The sequence below is a fragment of the Mirounga leonina genome, unplaced genomic scaffold (genome assembly GCF_011800145.1).
Source record: "Mirounga leonina isolate KUSES-001 unplaced genomic scaffold, KU_Mleo_1.0 Mir_151, whole genome shotgun sequence".
Classification (NCBI taxonomy): Eukaryota; Metazoa; Chordata; class Mammalia; order Carnivora; family Phocidae; genus Mirounga; species Mirounga leonina.
This window is the reverse complement of record NW_023270377.1, coordinates 28209074-28228846: the sequence shown is the minus strand read 5'-3', so window position 1 is coordinate 28228846 and position 19773 is coordinate 28209074. Positions and strand designations below refer to the sequence as shown.

General features: G+C 43.6%; 1 protein-coding gene across 2 annotated transcripts in view; it reads right to left on the bottom strand.

Annotated features, from left to right (window-relative positions):
- Positions 1 to 3190: 3190 nt before the first annotated feature.
- The window catches only part of KLF7 (Kruppel like factor 7), a 91817-nt gene continuing 75234 nt past the window's right edge, over positions 3191 to 19773 (bottom strand). The window contains exons 3-4 of one of the 2 annotated variants that reach the window (XM_035007287.1): positions 17521 to 17644; positions 3191 to 9473 (exon numbers count right to left, since the gene is read on the bottom strand). In XM_035007287.1, coding sequence (XP_034863178.1) covers positions 9422 to 9473; positions 17521 to 17644 — 176 coding nt within the window. In that variant the 3' untranslated portion in view covers positions 3191 to 9421. The remainder of the gene's footprint in view (positions 9474 to 17520; positions 17645 to 19773) is intronic. The other variant, XM_035007288.1, reaches the window with a different exon arrangement.

Genomic DNA, 19773 nt, shown 5'->3' with positions numbered 1-19773 from the left:
TGCTAGACCGCCTTGGGCAAGTTGCAAACTTTCTGAGCCACAGTATACTGAAGTACAATAGTAGCCTTGGAAGAGATCTCTAACTTCCCATCCAATTCTCGTGTGTGAGGATTTATCCATATTAAAGGTTACCTTCTGAAACTGATGGGGAGGAAATGGGGAAATGAAGTCAGTGTGGCCAATGGTGATGTCATGGCTAGACACATGTAAGCATCATGTTAGCTCCTGGATTACCTAAAAGCAGTGAGGTATAGAGGTAAGTCCACTGGATTGAGAGTCAGGGGACCTAGAAGCCAGCTTTGCCATTTACTCTGCCCCGTGGGCCTTCACAAAGTCATGTGCCCTCTTTGAGCCCCGAGTTCTGTATTTGTGAGGTCAAAGGGTCACGGTGGTGAATGATACCTATTCCATGACTACACAGTCTTGTTGTACAGCTCAAATGCACTGCATGTGGAATGAAAATCCTATACAAACCTAAACCTTGTTCTACCACCTTTTTGGAAATGTCATTGTCATTTCACTATTTTAAAATAGTATGGTGGTATGTACAACCATACTGTGATCAGACAGAATTGTTTAAAAAGTAAAAGGTTAAGGGGAGCCCGGGTGGGTCAGTCAGTTAAGCATCCGACTCTTGATCTCAGCTCAGGTGTGGATCTCAGGGTTGTGAGTTCAAGCCCCGGGTCAGGCTACGTTAAAAAAAAAAAAAAAAGTAATAGGTTAAGTTCAAGGCAGTCAATATCGATCATTTTTAATAGCTCAGATAAAATGTTTAACGTTGGAGAAGGAATCATGAATTGGCTCATCATGGATAACCCAGAAAACCATCACCTAGCAGTCACCTCAAAATCTTGCTTCTCTTCTTCTAAACCTATAATCAGAGTGGAAGATGAGCTAGATATACCCAGTTATTTATCAATTGCACTGAGCTCTGCTTTTTATGAGTTTCCTCTTCATTACCATCAAGTACCCCCAACTGGATATGCAACTTCAGATTACAACTGTCACGAGGTTTATGCACATCACACCCCTAGGATAGCCAGGTTACACTTTCAGACAACAGCCTGTTGAACTGGGGTTATAGTTATTTTTGCCCTTACTAAGTTACCAAGCTTGCTTCTCTGATCTGCTAGTTGATGAGGAGGTAAATATTGCTAGAAGTTGACACAAAGAGCACGCAACTTCTAATAGGGAGGACACAGGAGAGAAGGTAGAGTCACTGAGTGTAAAGTGTGTGAGGTCAGTAATCCCAAAGTCTGAAGTCATCCCTGAGCTTATACTGTATTGCAAAAATGGATGCTTGAAGAGGTTGTAAAGTGGGTAGTGTATTTTTAGACATATTTTAAGCGAAAGTTAAGTCTCTAAATGTGGAAGATTCAGTTGTCTAGAATAACCCCTTATGTAAACCATCTCGTTTCCTTATGTGAAATTATTGGACTTACTACCCTCTCCTCATTCCAGCACAGTGCTGGTTGTCCTCCACCTAAAATGTCCAATTTGCTATCCTTTTATAAGTCAGCTTATTATTACAGAATAATAACCCTTGTTCTTTTTTTAAAAAAATATTTATTTATTTTAGAGAGAGAGCAAGCACGAGTGCAGGGAGGGGCAAAGGGAGAGGGAGAATCCTTAAGCAGACAGCACCCTGAGCATGGAGCCCGACATGGGGCTCAATTCCAGGACTCTGGGGACCATGACCTGAGCCGAAATCAAGAGCCAGTCACTCAAACCGAACTGAGCCACCCAGGCGCCCCATAATCCTTGTTCTAATACTGCAAAGCTATCTTATCCTTCCTCCTGCAAAGAAATTCTAGGCTAATGACTTTGGCTATGAGAATTAAGTTACTCATCTAGTTATGGAGCATCTGAATGACCGGGCACCAGGAGACTGGTGTGTAGACTCTGGACCAGCGCATTTACCCTGGATCCCATAGTTTCTCCTCAGTCAACCTCGGGCTGCCCTGTTGCCCAGCTCACTGTCTGCTCGGGGGATGTGGCAGCTGATATTTACAATTTTCAAAAACATTTTCCTGGCCCCTGCAGTGCCTACTGTTCCTTGTAGCTTAAGTTTTATTAGGGTGAGGACATAATCACTCAGCTCCCCTTCTAAGCCCACCGCAACCATCCTTACACCTGCTTTCCTGTTCAGAGACTGGGATGTGTCTGTGCCCATGTACTGAGTTCGGTGGCTGCAGCCACAGTTTTTTTGTGTGAAAATTTATGGAAGAGTTTCTTGTCAGATTCACTTGATGAGGGACTGAAGTTACTCACCATTGTATCCGTTTCCAAATCCAAAGCATGAAAAGAAAGCTTGAGGAGCGCCGTGTCCCTGGGAAGTGAGAGAGGTGTTTACTGTTGTTTCCAGTTAATGACACCACTTCTCTTGGGGACTCGCCCTGCAAGGAATGCTGGGATAATAACACCAGTTAGGTTCTCTCCCTTCCTCCTCACTTGGATGTTCTTGCCTGGAGGTCGTGCGTGGAAGAGATTTTCGTGAGTGTTCTTTTTGGGGGTCTGAGAGTTTTCCCTAGGGCTTTCATCTGCCTCTTCTCCTGTTTGAGGCTGCTCGTATTTGCATCCACCTTCCTGCCCTCCATGGCGCTACCGGAAGTTCTCCACCTCGGGTCAGCCGTCTCTTCCTCACTTTGTTCCCAACCATCTCTTGTACGCGGACTCCCCCTCCCCTCCCCTCCCCTCACGTATTCCCTCCAGCCTTGGCCCTTCTTCCCTCCTCCACAAACCGCTTCCAGTTATCCTTTCCAAATATGCTCCTATTGAACACTGTCCCAGAACAAACTTGCCCGTCTCTCACCAAATAAACTGCTTTCAATAAGCCTCTCCTAACCCCTGAAACAAACATCCCATAATCCACCTCGTTCTAAAATATTGCTTTTCATAACCTCCAACCATTTACTCCCCTCCCCTCAAAGAAACAAACTATCTTCAGAGTTCCTTCTTATTTCGGAACTGAGCTACCTCAGTGAAACCATAAAACACACGTACACAAACACACACACACACACACAACCAACAACCTCCCGAACCAAGAAAAATGACCTAATATAATCCCGACTTCCCCCTCTCTCTCTGAGAAAGAAAACTCTCGTGAGGTATATAAGGACCAATTTGTGTCTCTTTGAGGATTTTCTTCTTCCCGACGAAATGAGCTAAGGAGAAATACAGTAAGGCATTCCAAGGCCAAACACATTCTACTGTTTATTACACATATTACATTCTTAAATAAAAATGCGTCACATAACATTTTTTGCATAGATATCTTACAATATACCAATTTAAAAAAGAATTATGAAACAGACCAGTAACAAAAATAAATTTTTTCTTCATTAATAATTTTGTAACATTAACATACCACCATCATATAATACAAATAATAGTTTTAAATCTTAAGACTTTTGTACAGCAAAAAAACTTGACAAAGTAATATATTTATATATATATATAAAAAGCTTAAAAAAAATAAAATGTCAAAAAAAGGCATAACCGAGGGCTATAAGACTGGGTACTTCTGTGATATATTATAAATACCAGAGAAGGCCTGAGAGAATGTGACCGAGGGGAGGAGGGAGAGGGGAGGGGGCTGGGAGGAGGTCTCTCCGAACACACTTGTTAGACACATCTGGCAAAAAGAAAATGTATAGTGCAAAAATAAATTTCTTCAAGCAATTGTTAAGAGGATAACAGAGACTGGAAAGCAAAGTGGTGGTGGCTGGGGAGTTGTGTGGTGGGAATGGGGACAGGGTGATGAGAGAGGAAGGGGGACAGGGTGATGAGAGAGGAAGGGTTTTGGTGGGGGTGGGGCTTTACAGAAAGGAAGGGGAGGCTGCAAAAACATTAAACATTTATTTTTGCCTCTGTGTTAGCAAGGAGATCTTGGCCATAATAGGTGTATTTTTCCTCCCTGGAATGAAGCAGAAGTGAAAGATAAGGAAATTAAACCAAGTCTGGGTTTAGATAGGAAATGCATGCTGGAAAAGAAAACTAAAATAAAAAGGTTGAGAACCAGCCAATGAGCCCCAAAGCCTTTCAGGGCCTAGATTTGCAGAAATCATTCTGCCTCCAGTCCCAAGGCCTAGGATTAAAATGTCCCCTCTCCCCACCCTCCGCCCCTCCCCTCCATGTGGAGCTCCCAGTGTGGTTTCAGTATACTGGCATTATAAGCATCCATCCCCCCCAAAAGATATTAGGCACTGGTGGCTACTCCTCTTAAACGTCAGTAGCCTGTTTTCCTTCTGCGAAGGTACACTAGGTACACGTGGCCACGCGTCTGGGCGTGGGCACACATACCACCCTCATTATTCTGACGTGGGGTCCATTTTATGGCAGTAGACAGAAGCTGGAGTCAAAGCAATTTACGATTCCAAAGCTTACGGTTGAAAAAAATTGTATAAACAGTCCCCAACAAAGAACATATCACCCTTCCCTCGTGACCGCTGAGAGGGAGCCCTGTTTGAAAAGAGTATCTGGTTTGGGATATTAGTGAAGTGACGGCCTAGGATTTCGCTCTGCCATTTTTGATACCTGTTTCCCGAGGACTTACAAACGCAAATGCAAAACACCTGAAGAATACAGTACTCTATTGGAAGGGCGCGCAGAAGAAAGTGAATTGCAGCTTTATTTTTCCCCCTTTTCCAGGATCTATGAGGAACCAGCCGAGGGGATTTAAGAGTGTTACAAGCAAGAGAAAACCCCGAAGCCTCAGGGATCTCACACTGACCAGCAGTTTTTGTTTCCTTGGACACATTTTTGTTGTTCCATCTCACGTATTCCCAAAGATCCTCACTGAGGAAAGTAGGCCGTCAAAGAGGCATCGATGTACGCTCAGGCCAGCCCCTCTCGTTTCCAAACTGAGATCTCACCATGTTTACCGAAATGCAACCCAGACCCGGAATTCGAACTCTCTCCTCCTGCCCCCCACCCCACGCTTGGCAGGTGGCCACTTCCGGAAGAGGCCAGGGAAAGTTTCCACAAGTACATTTCAAACAGGTTCTACTTAGTGAATTTTCACTTTGGCAAAGATCCAGGTGCAAAATTATGGCCAGAAATGCCGGCCCTCGTAAGATCTTTGAAAAAGAAAGAAACAATGAACCTGATTTTTGCAGTTAAATACGTTGCATCTCTCCGACTTTCCCTACCTTCTTCTTATCCTAAAACCAACTCATGCAAAAGAGAAGACAAAAGCACTTTGCACTGGATTTTATATCTTACGGAGCGACTTCCATCGAGGAAATCATTTTGAACTAATGAAACCGATCACTAGATGTTGCCATTCTTGCCGGTGGAGTTCATTTCTTTTGACTTTGCCATCGCATTCAGGCACGGGGGCTATGGGCGGAATATTCTGAATGCACTAGGTGAGCTGCCCTGAAAGTCCCATTTAGTTCCCCTTTGATGCAAATAGACATGGCTACTCTGGAAGCTTATCCCCAACTAAAGTCCTTAAAAAATCTTCTCTGGCTTCTAGATTCAAAGAAGATTTTTTAAAAATAGGAATCAGTTCTGCTAATCGTGCGTGAGGTTGGCTGTCTTTTTTACCCTGTTATAATCAGGCAATCTAAGATGTAAAAAGGGCACAAGAGGTGCAGGAGGGGAGGAGATGGGGGGTTTGAAGGGCTTTGCAAGGGAAAGCACATAGAGAGGAGAAGGAAATGGTCAGCATGAAGTTCATTTTGGGGTTTCCGATATTTTTATAAAATGCAGCTTTGTCATGGAATCTGAACATTTCTTTTTCTGGACACAGTACTCATCACCACCAGGCTTTAAGCTGGGCCAATTAACCATCAGTGGGGCAGGAGGCCAGTAGCTAGGAGAAGCATTATAATTTCATTGTTTCCACATCTTTGACTTACAGCCATGTGGTAGGAGAAAGAAGCACAACTTGAAACAAAGAAAATTGTCAATGGCTTAGAAACACGCTTTCTCTATACATCAAAGTCGGAACCCTGGATCAGATGTGCTTGAGGGGACAACCACAAGAAACACCGTGCCAGGTTTTTCCTTCCAAATTTGGGATCCCCGGGAATGTCAGGAGGTAAATGAGAAAGCAACGGTTTAATGTGTCTCAAATGTCCAGTAAAGCACTGTTTTAAATAACCTGTCCTTCTGGGAGCCAAGTATCTTCAGACGGTGATTTCTTGGAGAGCCTGTTCACTCTCCGCAGACTCTTACCGACCATCTCTAACCATTTCAGAGATGATGGACATGTTCTCACAAATCCACTTCCAAAATGGTGCTACCCTCGCTTTTAGGGATAGGTTATCATTCGCAGGTGTCACTCGGGCTAGAGAAGAACAGTTTCAAAGCCATATGCTTAGCACCCACCAAATTTCAGGCCAATTCTCACAGTCCACAAAAGACTCTGAAGCAAGCCAGCCCCACCATCGTGGTTCAGCGCACCCTGCTCTGAGAAAGGTCAGGAACACAGTACAAAGGACCTCACTGATACAAGAGAGAGGAATCACTGAACATTTCAGACACTAATGAGGACCAAAGGGCCTTTGTTCCGCCACATTCAAATGAGAACTTTTCAAGACCACAGATGACAACAGGGAGCAAACAAGCAATGATTACTCTTTTGCATTCTTTTTTTTTTTTTAAACTTTCTTTTTAATAGAGCCTTGCATTGGTCAGTTCAAAAATTAAATTCAGTATTATAAACCCTTAATAATAGCATTTCGAGAGGCAAGAGCAGCTCCAGCTGGGGAGAGAACATTTGTAACGGGTGGCAGCCACGGCTCTAATGCCTCACTGATATGTGCGTGCGTTCATGCTGGAGGCTGCTATAGAAAGGGAAATCAACGAACCAACAGAATCTGGGGTGTCTAAAGTTTCATCTAGTGCACTGACTGGAGGCGCTACAGTTGAACACAGCTGAGGTTTAAGGTCCCTCACACATCCTTCACCCAGAAAGGATGCACCACACATTCAAATATAATCCCATGAGACGCCCTGATGGACTGGCCCCAAAATGCACTCAAATGCAGTAGAGAACTATGAGATTGTCAGCAAGCAGTGCTCCAGAAAATGTTTCTAAGTCATGTCTAGTTTTAAATCTTTGGAATAAAACTGATTTTTTTTTTTTTTAAATACCCTCCAACTAACATACACAGAATTGCCTCCGGCAAATGGGCAGATTTTTAGGTGTGTGTGTTTTAGGGTGGTTTTTCTTTTTGTTTTTGTTTGCTGTTGTTGTTGCTGTTGTTGGTTTTTGTTCTTGCTGTTGCTGTTGTTGTTGTTGTTGTTGTTGCTGTTGTTTTGGTTTTTGGTCTACCTTGCAAAAGGGGAAAAGAGAAAGAAAACTTTAAGGGCCAGAGCTCAGAATGCCCAGGTGTCCCATCGGTAAGCTACCGCATTTGTGATCAGGAGGCTCCTTTACCCTTTGATGGGCACTTTTCAACATTTCAGGGAAATCAAAGGTTGCAGAAAGCTGAGAAACCAAATGCCAAGGATCTTGAAGGTTGCTGTCATACGTGTATTTGTGTTTCTTATATTATTATTTCCTTTTAAAGACTTCAGTTTTGCATCCCAAATAGGTATGGGGCGGCATTTTAACAGTCAATGAGTCAAACAGTCAAAGGAGGGCAGAAGGGGAGCCAGCTGGTATGAAGGAGCAGCAACCATGTGCGGACCCAATGCCATTTTTGTTTTTTAGACGTGTCTTGAAGGGATGGTCCCAGAATATACAAAATATACAATCTGTCCTAATAACCACCCCGCTTGCTTGCATAGGCCATTGAATGGTCCTAAAGGCAGTCTTTGGAGTTGAGGCCAGTGCCAGCTAGCTAAGAATGCGGGTAGATAAGAGACCGATAGTGGATGTGTGTGGGATGAAAAGTGAGGAATGTGAACCCCCTTGGAGTCAGCTTGCAGAGTAAATGTGAGGCCTCTTGATCCTGGGTGCTCTAGGTCACAAGTCATGGTGGGTCTAGCCAAAAAGATTTAGAAACGTGTCTCTCCTTTTAGACAGACCATGAGAGAAACTTCTCAACCCTTTCCTTAAATGTCCACCCTTCATTCCCACAATGGCATTTTGAATTGTGTGTTTTAACAAGTGGGGGAGTATGAGCTCAGTGGGTATGAGAGAGGAAGATAGGATGATGTTTTCTGAAGCCACTAGACTCGGGAGGCATCCTCAGTTTTCCCCACTCCTGGAAAGAGTGATATTTTTGGCTTTTTGTCAGGTCATACCCCAAGTTAGGTTAAACATGCAGCTGCCCTTTGAGACTAGCGACATCTATAAACTGGTTATAGGGTAGCAACAACACACAGCACGGGGTTGGTCACTATGCGCTGAGGTCAGGGTGCCTCAAGGGGGATGAGAGAACTGTGATGTCCCATCTGATTGGCTGCTTCGAGAGCTGGACATCCAGGTGCCGAGAGAGTCCTGGAGAGGTTTATTTAGTCCATGGAGAAAAGATAAAACATTTAAGCTTCCAAATAAGCTTTTCAAGTTTTCGTTAGCAAAAACAGAGAGATTAAAAAGAAAAAATCTAGCACTGGCAATAAGGTGAGGCTCAAGGGATATACTGTGATTTATCATCAAGGACTTTATTCTCTTGGCCACTTTGCAGTCATGCTAGAAGTTTCCAGAATCCCTAGTGCATATGGTGTGCAAGAGTCAAAAAGTAAGAAAAGAAAACTCCTCCCTTGAGAGTGAAGTCTAGAGAAATGCAGGCCAGAAAGGTGTAAGGTGTTATTCCAGAGTCTGCCGTCGCTAAGGCCGTCGGTATCGACTCGAAAGATCTCAATAGTACTAAGAAGAACCAAAACCGATCAACAGTTCTGTGAGGAAGTCGGACGCACGGAATAGTAGGACTTTTCACACACAAAGGACAAATAAACCAAGAGTTAATTTTGGCTACCAAACTGCAATTTGGTTGTCTAGGTCATTTTCCCCCAACTATTTAAAAAGAAACATTAGTGCTACACATATGCAACTTTACGACGTTGTATTCTCCTATCAAGTTGCACTGAGAAGCAAGGTAAATAAGCCCCTCTTACTGCCGTCCACCTGCGGAGACGTCACATCCATTTTCTTTGATTTCCATTGGCAACAGCGGGAAATAATTCCAATAGTGCTGAAGTAAGCAGCCAGTCTGCCTTGCTGAGTTCACCTGGTTTCCTTCTTCTTCGTCTTCTACCATCTGGCAAGGGCAAGGCATAAAGAATAGACGTATATATTTTAAATATAGCTGAGTGCATGACAGTGCGTGTGTGTGGGTCTATGTGAGTGCGTGTGTGTGTGTGTGTGTCTGTGTGTGTGTGTGTGTGTGTACACAGAGGTTTATGAGTGAGAACTTTCTTCTGCGAGGTAATGGAACCCCGCCTGAAGTCCAGCCCCCTGCCTCACGGCATTTCCTTCAGACAACGGCCGACGCCATGACAACTCTGGCCTTTAGGGGTTTTAGATATGTCTCTTCATGTGGAGGGCAAGATGGTCAGACCTGGAAAAACACCTAGGAAATATAAACAACAACAAGGATATAAGAGGGGTCCAGGCAACAAACTCAACTTCCAGCACCCCTGAGAAAATGATTAACCCTACCTCAAAAAGTGGCAGTACGCATGTACTGAGAAACAAGGCGCTGTGTGGGGAAGGTGAGCTCAGGGTCAGACTGTGGGGGTTCTAACCCCAGCTCTTCCAATCCTTGTGTGACTCTGAGCATGTTAAACTCTCTGTGCCTTCATTTCTCCTCGGTAAAATGGGGGTAATCACAGCACTCACCTCACAGACTGGTTTTGAGGATTAATGAGATGATCTACATAAAGTACTTAGAATATTTGCCTGGCGCATAGGAAGGAAGATGTCTGTGAACGTTAACTATTATCATAGTTGTCATTATTAAAGAAGAAGCTAATAGGAAGGTGCTTCGGAAACACATGACATGCCCGTATACCAGAAGTACAGCAGAAAATAATTAGCTCGTATCATCCAACGGTGGAACTCTAACATTTCAACACCCAGAGTTGAGTCAATGAAGACCCAGAAATGCTGCCTGTGATACCTACAAGGTCTCTATTATACCAAGTCAAGAAAAAGAATGGAGAAGTGAGCTCATGCTTATTGAGAATGAGCTAACATGCAGGCATGTGCTAGGCATTTCCCCAACATGACCCAGTACCATTCTCGGCAACCTTCCATGCTGAGTGTTCACACCTCTTGTGTGTGTGTGTGTGTGTGTGTGTGTTAAGGAAACTGAGGTGAGGGTCATGTAGCTAGTTAGTGGCAGATTTGGGATTAAAACTCAGGCAGATCCGCAAGCCCCCTCTTTCGAATGCCCACCCTTTCGAACGCCCAGTCTTCTTGGTGCCTGAGGGCCACCACTGAGTGCCTTCCTCAGCCTCAGAGCAAAGGCAGTGGTCATCTTCGCTCCTCCCCCTTTCCTTTGGCACCAGCAACTTGATCTTCTCTTGGGTAGCTGTGCTTCTGCGCTCCCAGTTGTATGGGGCTGACTGACCCTCCTCCTAAGGCTAAAGCTATGGCCATGGTGGTCCACTAAGCGACAGTCGCATGACCCATCAAGGTTCATGAGAGCCAGTCCTGAACACTTGCTGAAACTACTCGAAGAGAGAAGCTCTTTTCCCACTGGGGCTATTGTGCTAACAAGACTGAAGCCGGAGCTGCTGGTATCCATACGGCCATGGGGAAAGAGCCTCCTTGAGAACAAAGTCAACAGAGGAAAATGGGCAGGAGGATAGAAAGAGAGAAAAAGAGGCCTGATGACAACATCTGAGACCCTGGATCCAGCCAAACCTAAAGACCAATCTAATTTTGGTCTCCTTAGTCAGTTGAGCTAATAAATACCCTTCAAAGCTAACACCAGCCTGAGTCGGGTTTCTGTATCGTGTAACTATTTAATAGAGTGGGCATTTCCAGATCCCCGCAGCCTACAATCTAAGGCTCTGGCTAGAATCCCAGTAAAGTCAGCACACGAGACAGCATGGCTCTGAGTGTGTGCTCTCCCTCCGGATTCTTCTCTTGAAACTGGCCATCTCTTACCTGTGAGGATATTCCCAGGCTCTCCCAAGGCCCAAGCCACGCTCACAGTCTAAGATTCTTGTTAGGATGTTAGCAAGCTGCCCTGTTTCAGGTTAGCAAGATTTCCTGTTCCATGCAGGATTTCCCCGTGTTTGCTCATTCTTAAAACAAACAAACAAAAAACCCACCCTATCTCCTGACCCCAACATTCTCCACCCACTCTGTGTGTGTTGATTTTTTAAATAGGCACATATGCAGGATAGAACCCCACGGAAATGAAGCAAAACAGAACCAAGGCAAATGAGAAACACATAAGAATGGGAAGGTACAGTAGAAAATCATATAATCCAGTAACATATTGAATAACAATAATTCTTTTAAAAAATTTTTTTTAAAGATTTTATTTATTGATTTGACAGAGAGAGAGAGAGAGAAAGCACAGCAGGGGGAGCAGGAGAAAGAGAGGGAGAAGCAGGCTCCCCGCTGAGCAAGGAGCCCGATGTGGGACTTGATCCCAGGACCCTGGGATCATGACCTGAGCTGAAGGCAGACGCTTAACTGATTAAGCCACTCAGGCACCCCGAATAATAATAATTCTAATTATACACGCTTATTTTAGGCCTTAATTTAATATGAGCAAGATATTTGGATAATCACTCAGAGTGCCATCCAAAGAGGATTTCATTTACCACAAAACAGTGGTAAATATTCTTTAAAAGTGGGGCACCTGGGTGGCTCAGTTGTTAAGCGTCTGCCTTCAGCTCAGGTCATGATCCCGGGGTCCTGGGATAGAGCCCCGCATCAGGCTCCCTGCTCAACGGGAAGCCTGCTTCTCCCTCTCCCACTCCCCCTGCTTGTGTTCCCTCTCTCGCTGTGTCTCTCTCTAAAGAAATTAATAAAATCTTTAAAAAATCTTTAAAAAAAAATATTCTTTAAAAGTAAGTGCTTGATGTCACTGGTATACTTTAAAAAATCTTTAAAAAAAAATATTCTTTAAAAGTAAGTGCTTGATGTCACTGGTATACAGAATAGCAATACAGCCTATAGGGAATTCAGCAGTTAACTCCCAGGACCTCGTCCTGTCCTGAGGGCACACTCAGTATTGCCCACTGCCTGTTCTCTTTCATCCCTCCCTCCCTCCCTCCTTTCTGCCTTCCCTCCTTCCTTCCCTCATCCCAACAGCCTAGAGAAAGATCTAAGTTGGGAAGTTCTTTTTGTAGGCATTTCTTTTTTAAAGTTAACATCCTTAACAAGAACTCTATAAAGAAGATGCCATTCTTATCCCTCTACCAGCTGAGATAGTCATTAAAAAGAGGCAAAGCCAAAATCTGAACCCAAGTAGTGGGACCCCAGAACCCATGTTCTAGCCACACCTGCTCTTTAGACCGAGAAGAAGGGAGAGCTGAACTGTCAATTTCAGGAGTCCGTAGCAGGTAGAATAATGGGTGTCCCCCCAACCAAATGTCTGTACCTAATCCCCGGAGACTGTAAATATGTTAGGTTACGTGGCAAAGGAGAATTAGGGCTGTGGATGAAATTAACCTGCTAATCAGGAGATTATTCTGGATTATCTGGGTAGGGCCAATGTTATTTAGAATATCTTCGAAAGTGGAAGAGGGAATTAAAAGAGAACACAGAGAGCAGCATGGGAAGCTTGGATGATGGAGAGATGGGGTGAGCAGGCAAGAAATGTGGGCCACCTCTGGAAGCTGGAAAAGACAAAGAAATGGGTTTTTCCCTAGAGCTTCTAGGAAAAAAACACAGCCCTGCCGATTCCTTAACTGTAGCCCAGTGGATCTTCTAACCTACAGAAGGTTACCTCTAAGAAGGTACCTATAAGATAAAACATTTGTAACGTTAAATAAAGATGATACTTATGATCTCACTGATATGAGGAATTCTTAATCGCAGGAAACAAACTGAGTGTTGTTGGAGTGGGGGGTGGGGTGGGAGGGATGGGGGGACTGGGTGATAGACAATGGGGAGTGTATGTGCTCTGGTAAGCGCTGTGAATTGTGCAAGACTGTTGAATCTCAGATCTGTACCTCTGAAACAAATAATGCAATATATGTTAAGAAAGAAAAAAAGAAGAAGAAGAAGAAGAAGGTAGCGGGAGGGGAAGAATGAAGCAGGGGAAATCGGAGGGGTAGACGAACCATGAGAGATGATGGACTCTGAAAAACAAACAGGGTTCTAGAGGGGAGGGGGGTGGGAGGATGGGTTAGCCTGGTGGTGGGTATTTAGGAGGGCACATTCTGCATGGAGCACTGGGTGTTGTGCACAAACAATGAATCATGGAACACTTCATCTAAAACTAATGTTGTAATGTAAGGGGATTAACATAAGAATAAAAAAAATTAAAAAAAATAAAATAAAATAAAGATGATACTAAGTTTGTGGCAATTGGTAACGGTAGCAGCTAGAAAATGAATCCAGAAGTCAGTCTGAGTAGTGAGCACCTGTGAGAAACCAACAAAGCAGGCACCAGGAAGCCTGCCAGTCTGAGGGAGGAACAGAGGGATTGGAGACAGTAGCGGGGAAGGACTGGCCTTGGCCTGGGGACAAAACCTCTTTCCTTTCCTTTCTATACCCTGGAAACCTAAGGGAAAATAGCATTCTTGATACAGAATTTCATCTGCAGATACCACTCAGTGATGTATGTGTTCCAAATTTTTTTCTGTCTTTCCCAACTGCCTACTGTGTGCTGGGTATCTAGCAATATATGTACAAGCATCTGTATTTATTCTTCGAGATCTTGCAGGGAAAAAGAAAAGTAAAAAAAAAAACAAACAAACCCAAAAAACCCAAACCAAGTCTTTAACATGGTATGAAATCTAATTGCACTCCTGAATTGAACCAGCATTGTTATTTCTTCAAATTCTCGGAAGTATACGCCGCTTAGAATTTAGACTAGGTCCCTCACCATTGGGGTTTTATTTAAATTCAATATACCAGCAAGATACTTAGTCATGATTAATTTATATTTATTAATTTACACTTACTGAGCTCCACATAGGAATAGTAAAAGGTAATAGATAAACTCACCATCTAGAAATGGGAATCAAATAATTCTAAGGGTAATATACCCCCAGAGAGTATTTATAACTATACAGTAGTCAGACGACCTTAAATAAGAATGTCTTTAATGATTGAAATTTGTTCATTACAGAGAACTAGTCAAACCACTGTTGTCATTTCCCTTGGCTTCTGAAAAAGGCACAGTTAAGTCATGTGGGCATTAAGCCAACAGCAATGCTCCAGGGCACCAAAGGGGCTAGATATGGGTTGGTATTTGTTACCACCTATAAGTGGGTTGACTCAGAGATCCAAATGTGTCCTCTCAACTGCCCAAGATCTTGAAGGTACTACCCTGAGAGCAGTTTCCCTGAATGACAACTGCGTTGAGTTGGCAGAACAATGGCCCAGGTATCACTACCCTGTTTACCCCCACCAGCAGCCCCGGGCTGTATGGACTGAGAAACAAGCCTCACCCTTCTAGCAGCTGGTCTGGCCATGGGCTATACGGTTCAGTCTGACGGCGAGGAAGTGGCAGAGCCTCACTGCTTTCTCCCCCAACCCAAACCTGAAGCCTGAGGTCACAAAACCCAATGTCTTCAGGGGCCTGGCAGATAAAGTAAATGAGTGCAATAGGTCAAGGACTATCAGATTCTACTTTTGATAAGGCTTGGATATGAAGAAATACCGCTCTTCTGTAAGAGGACAAGGGTGATGGTAGATGGCAATGGAAGGTCTGGCTTCATGTTGGGGAGACTACAGGGAGCGGTGGGAACAGTAAGAAATTAGTGATCACATGGCCATCACAAATGGGGAGTGATTACTATTTAGCTTCAGAAAATTATGGCCACATGGGAATGTGTGAGCCCAGTGTTACCAGATCTTCTGATTTTTCCAGACAAAGCCAGAGATGCAGACATTTTTGTGGCATCTAGTAATTTTAAATGTAAGTAAAGCAAATAAATAAAGAAAAACTCATTTATTTTTTTTCAGTCTACCCAATAGGCAAAATAAAAGTATAAATTAGACTTGGTACATGCTTTAAAGACAGGAAGCCCCAAACCCAGCTTAGCCTCTAGAGTGGTCTGATTTCTCAAATTCTAAGAAGGAAGAGGGAGGTTTCTTACGCTTATACACACTGTGTCACCTACAGGATTCAGAGTCCTGCTAAGGGCTACAGATGCCCTCTTTTCAGAAGGTAAAAGTCCTCTAAGGAATGCCAGCTCCCAGTCACGCCAGGCTTTCCTTTCATCTGCTTTGGGACCACTCCAGTTCCCCACGCCGCCTCCCGGACCTGCTCTATTCTTAGCACAGTCGCTGCAATTGAAATGTAAGGTGCTGCTGGTCGTGAGACACTAATGAGAATCCAACCCCTTATTTCTGACATTGTTGAAAATGCCCTGACTCTTGGCCAATATCACAGGACTTTGACCCAGATCTCCCCCAAATCACAATCTCCCCCAAATACCTTCTCAAAGAATTTGTACCATCTGCTCATCAAACTTCTAGCTCCAGGAACTGTAGATTTTGGTGAAGACAAATAAAACAAAAGGCTAACCAAATTACCCGTCTCTGACACCTCCTTCCCTGAAATACCCAGCTGGCTTGCAATATTTCTCCACATAAATCATACAAATGGCCAGATTTAATCCTAGTATATCAACTGCTGGACAGTTGTAAATTCCTCAATAAGTCAGTTGATCTGCAGAGAGGAATATTAACTCTGCCTGGCAATTTCCCAATAAGAATTCTTTGTCCATTTCTAAAGGATGAATGTAATCTATAACGCACAATCTCCACGTAGTAGTCTTATCACCCTTCAGGGATGGGCGACTTCTGTGTATGCCTACTACCACCATACTTTGACAACTCACAGGGGATTCCTCTTCATCCCAGTTGATATAATGCTCTTCCTCAAAGGAGTGTGGGCAAAGAGTCACCCTCTATGCAGCTTCTTTATTAGTGGCCAGGGCTAAAGAGAAATGAACTTGAGATGGCGGTTGTGGAAAGATGTCAAATAAGGAGAAATATTACCCAAATATACTCCTGTAGCAAAACAGCCACTGATTCACATCAATTCAGGGGGCCTTGCACGTAATGGGATAGAAATGAAAAAACAGGTTGTGCTCTTGGGGAGCAGAGGAGATAGCTCCAAGGGAATGAGAGACAATAGCTTCGCAGCGTGGACTTCCTCAGCTCTGGGGTGGGAGGTTATCTCTGGACTCCAGGAGGCATGGGGGCTTTATTTAGTTCTTAAAGAATGAAGATAAGAGGAAAATAGCCTCTTCAGGAAGAAGGGGAAAAAAGGAGGAAAAACATGAATGCTCCTTTATAAGCATCTTAAGGGAGCACCAAGCCAACTGGCCACCCATGAGATTTGGCCACTACTGTTCTGTTCTCCAAATGCATACACACACACACACACACACACACACACACACACTCCAACAGAGGAAGGTGGTGTGGGGAGGGGCCGGCACAGGGACTGGGAGGCAGGATGGGAAAGCGATCTCATTTCCTCCCACGGAGAGCCAGGCCTCTACGGACATCCTGCGAGCTGGGGAACCCTGAGGCTTTCAGGGCTTTTATCGTATTAGAAGCATTTTTCTCATCATAACTGAGACCTTTAGTATTGCATTAAAAAGATGGTTAATTTTCTTAAGCTTCCTTTTAAACACAGAAATAGGATTAGAAGGATAACATGCTCAGATGCAAGCCCATTATTTGATTATGTCTAAACCTAATCCTGCCTTCACCTTGGCCTGCAGAGTCTCCATTTTGGGGTTTATTGGTTGATAATGCCAGGGCTGTCAGATACTATTACTTGTGTAATATCTGTTGCTACGTGCTCTTTCTTCCACTATCAAATGCTGAAGGTTGGAAATTGAATTATAGGATAAGTTCTCAAAGCTTCGCCATCTTTTAGACCTTTGTACCTATTTTCAAGGGAGAAAGAGTGATTCAGGCCCCCAAAGAATGGGGACTCTCACCAGTAAATTCATAAATTCATTTCTAATAACGCTTCGGAGGGAAGCCTTATGAGTAACCTTCTTTCCATTGAGCAGGCTTTCTACTCTTTCATGTTATTAAGAATCAGGAAAAATGGTATTGATGTTAATAAAAAGATCAGAAGAGACAGCTACAGGTGACCATTCTCTATCCTATTACTTTTCATATTATAGTAAAATCATCTGTCACATCATCTCCTTGAGGGGAGGAACTGTGTCTTATTGCCACTCAGTGGCTCACATGGTTCCTGGCCCAAAGCTGGTGTTCAGTAAATAGTTGTGTGACTGAACCAAGAATTTATATCATCTCTGGATTATACACAAGAAGGCACCCTTATCGCATTGGGTTTTCTCAGTGGAGAAGGAAAAAGTATTCGCAGGCCTGAGTGTCCGAGGTAGAGGCTTGGGATAACCCCAGAAGCACACGGACAGCCCACCCCCCCACCCGGACCCACCTCGCCTTCTCCCCTCCCCATCCCAGCAGCTTCTGTGTTTCTTTACCTGTCGCAGTGGTTGCATTTAAAGGGCTTTGCACCTGTGTGTTTCCTGTAGTGCCTTGTGAGCTCATCGCTTCGTGCAAAACGCCATTCACACCCTTCCCATGAGCACTTATAAGGCTTCTCACCTGCAAGAAGAGATGGAACGACCATGGTCAACAACAGGAACAAAATGGCCACACGCCTGATCAGGTTCTGCTACCTGTCCATCATCTTGGAAAAGGGCTGTATAAATTATTCTTGAAAGACTGCATTTCCTAATACAGTTGGTCACATTTTCTTTAGGCTCCTGGTATTTTGTTGTTGTTGTTGTTGTTGTTGTTGTTGTTGTTGTTTTAACCTTCAAAAGTGGTTTCACAGGATCCTCTAATCTGGAGCTGTCATTTTGGTTCCCAGAGTCAGAACATTTCCTTCAACTGGTGAAGGATCAATTTTTATTTATTTTCTATTCCCTGGAGCACTTTGACCCCCCACTGTCCAAGCAGAAAGGAAATGTGCTATTTTCATCTGAACCACAAATGCTTCTAATTCTACTTTTCCCCAGAACCTACAGTAATTTACCATTTCAGCCTTTTTAGCCTTCTCCCTCCTACCACAAACTGGAGCCAGGATGCTGACTGACAAGGCAAACAGCTCAGGTCTCCCAGAACCACTGTTCCTTCCAGTAAATGGGAATGGATGGACAGTCAGGAGAAAGGGCTATGATTTGAGAGTAAAACAAAAATCACCTGACAATTCCTGGCGTTTATGTAAAATGCAGTCACAAAGTCCTATTGAAGAAGCCCCTAACTTAATGGCTCCAGAGCATTCATATTAGAGAGAGATAGAGTTTTACAAAATATTTTTAAAGCCAATTTGTAGAGCAAGGTTTTAGCCACCAGTGAAGCTACTTATAAGTATGAAATTAGAGCTCTTGTGCTCAAGTGACCTTTTTGCATGGTAAATACAGACGGAGGGATATGTAAGAGAAAGTACATGATTTTTCCGTAGACCTTTTTCTTTAACCCATCAACGGCTGTCACCCAACATGGCAAATATTTACCCTTCCCACTGTATGGTGCCTGGTTCCGATTAAGAAGAAAAATAACCTTCAAAACCCCATGAAGTCATGAGAGTTACTGAGCCCTGGTAACTGAGAGGCAGGTTGCGCAGTGGTCATGAGCCCCGACGACGACCTTCCCGGGCCCAGCTTTCGGTGCTGCCCCTAACTGTCTAACCCCGGGCAAGTTAACAAACCTGTCTGTCCTCTGTTCTTCTAGAGATAATAATAGTACGTAACTCAAAGTGTTCGGAGAGCATAACTTAATATACACAGGTATTATATATTCATTAGAACACTGTCTGGCTCACTTAAGATTCACATTACTGGTAAATGTTATAAATTGCCAAACCCCAAATTTCAGGATACACAGGTGCCAAAGTAGTACTATGGTTGCCCCATTATTGCTCTATTTTTAATAGCCAGACCTTCATGAGGCAGCGCTTAAGGAGACATTGCCCAGGTACTATACTTGACCCACTTTCTTCTTCCCACCTTTTTCCTTCCCTTTAAACCTGACTACAAAGTGCTCACAATTCTTTATTTGTATCACCTAGAATTGAACCAAACATGATTGAAAGTTTCATTTCATTAAATCGATGCCCTAGTGAGCTACTGCTCTGTATGGCCCATAGAGAAGAGGAATGAGAAACACAGGCATTTCTTTTAAAGGGAACCAAGAGGACATGAAGGAGGGCTAGAAGCACAGGAGGAAACCCATTCAGTTTTGGAAATCAGGAAAAAAAAAAAAAAAGAATCATTGAGCAGTGTTAAAAGTTCACCTTCTGGATCCTTAAAGCCAAAATTTTAGAAAATTGCACCTGCTGAAAAGAAAATAGCAGAAGGGGGGGTTGTCAAATCAACTTTGGAGTTAACACACCTGGGATCGGCATTCATTACAGAGTTCATTACAGAATATGCCTCAGTGTCTTTCTCTGTCAAATGGGGCTGAGCTTCCCGTGTTTGTTGTGAGGTTTAAATATGTTGTCATATAGAGGACACACATCCTGAGCCAGACGCAAGGTAAATATTCTATCAATTTCAACTTCTCTTCCTCCCATATACACCTGTGTTCTCAGAAGCTGTCTAAAGGTTGTCATCCAAAACTTTCGAAGCTCAGGCTCCAGACAACTGAGTCAGGAATCACTCTGGGCAACCTAATATTGGAGAAACAGTGTTTTTAAGTTTTAAATATTTTCTCAGTATACTGATGAGAAT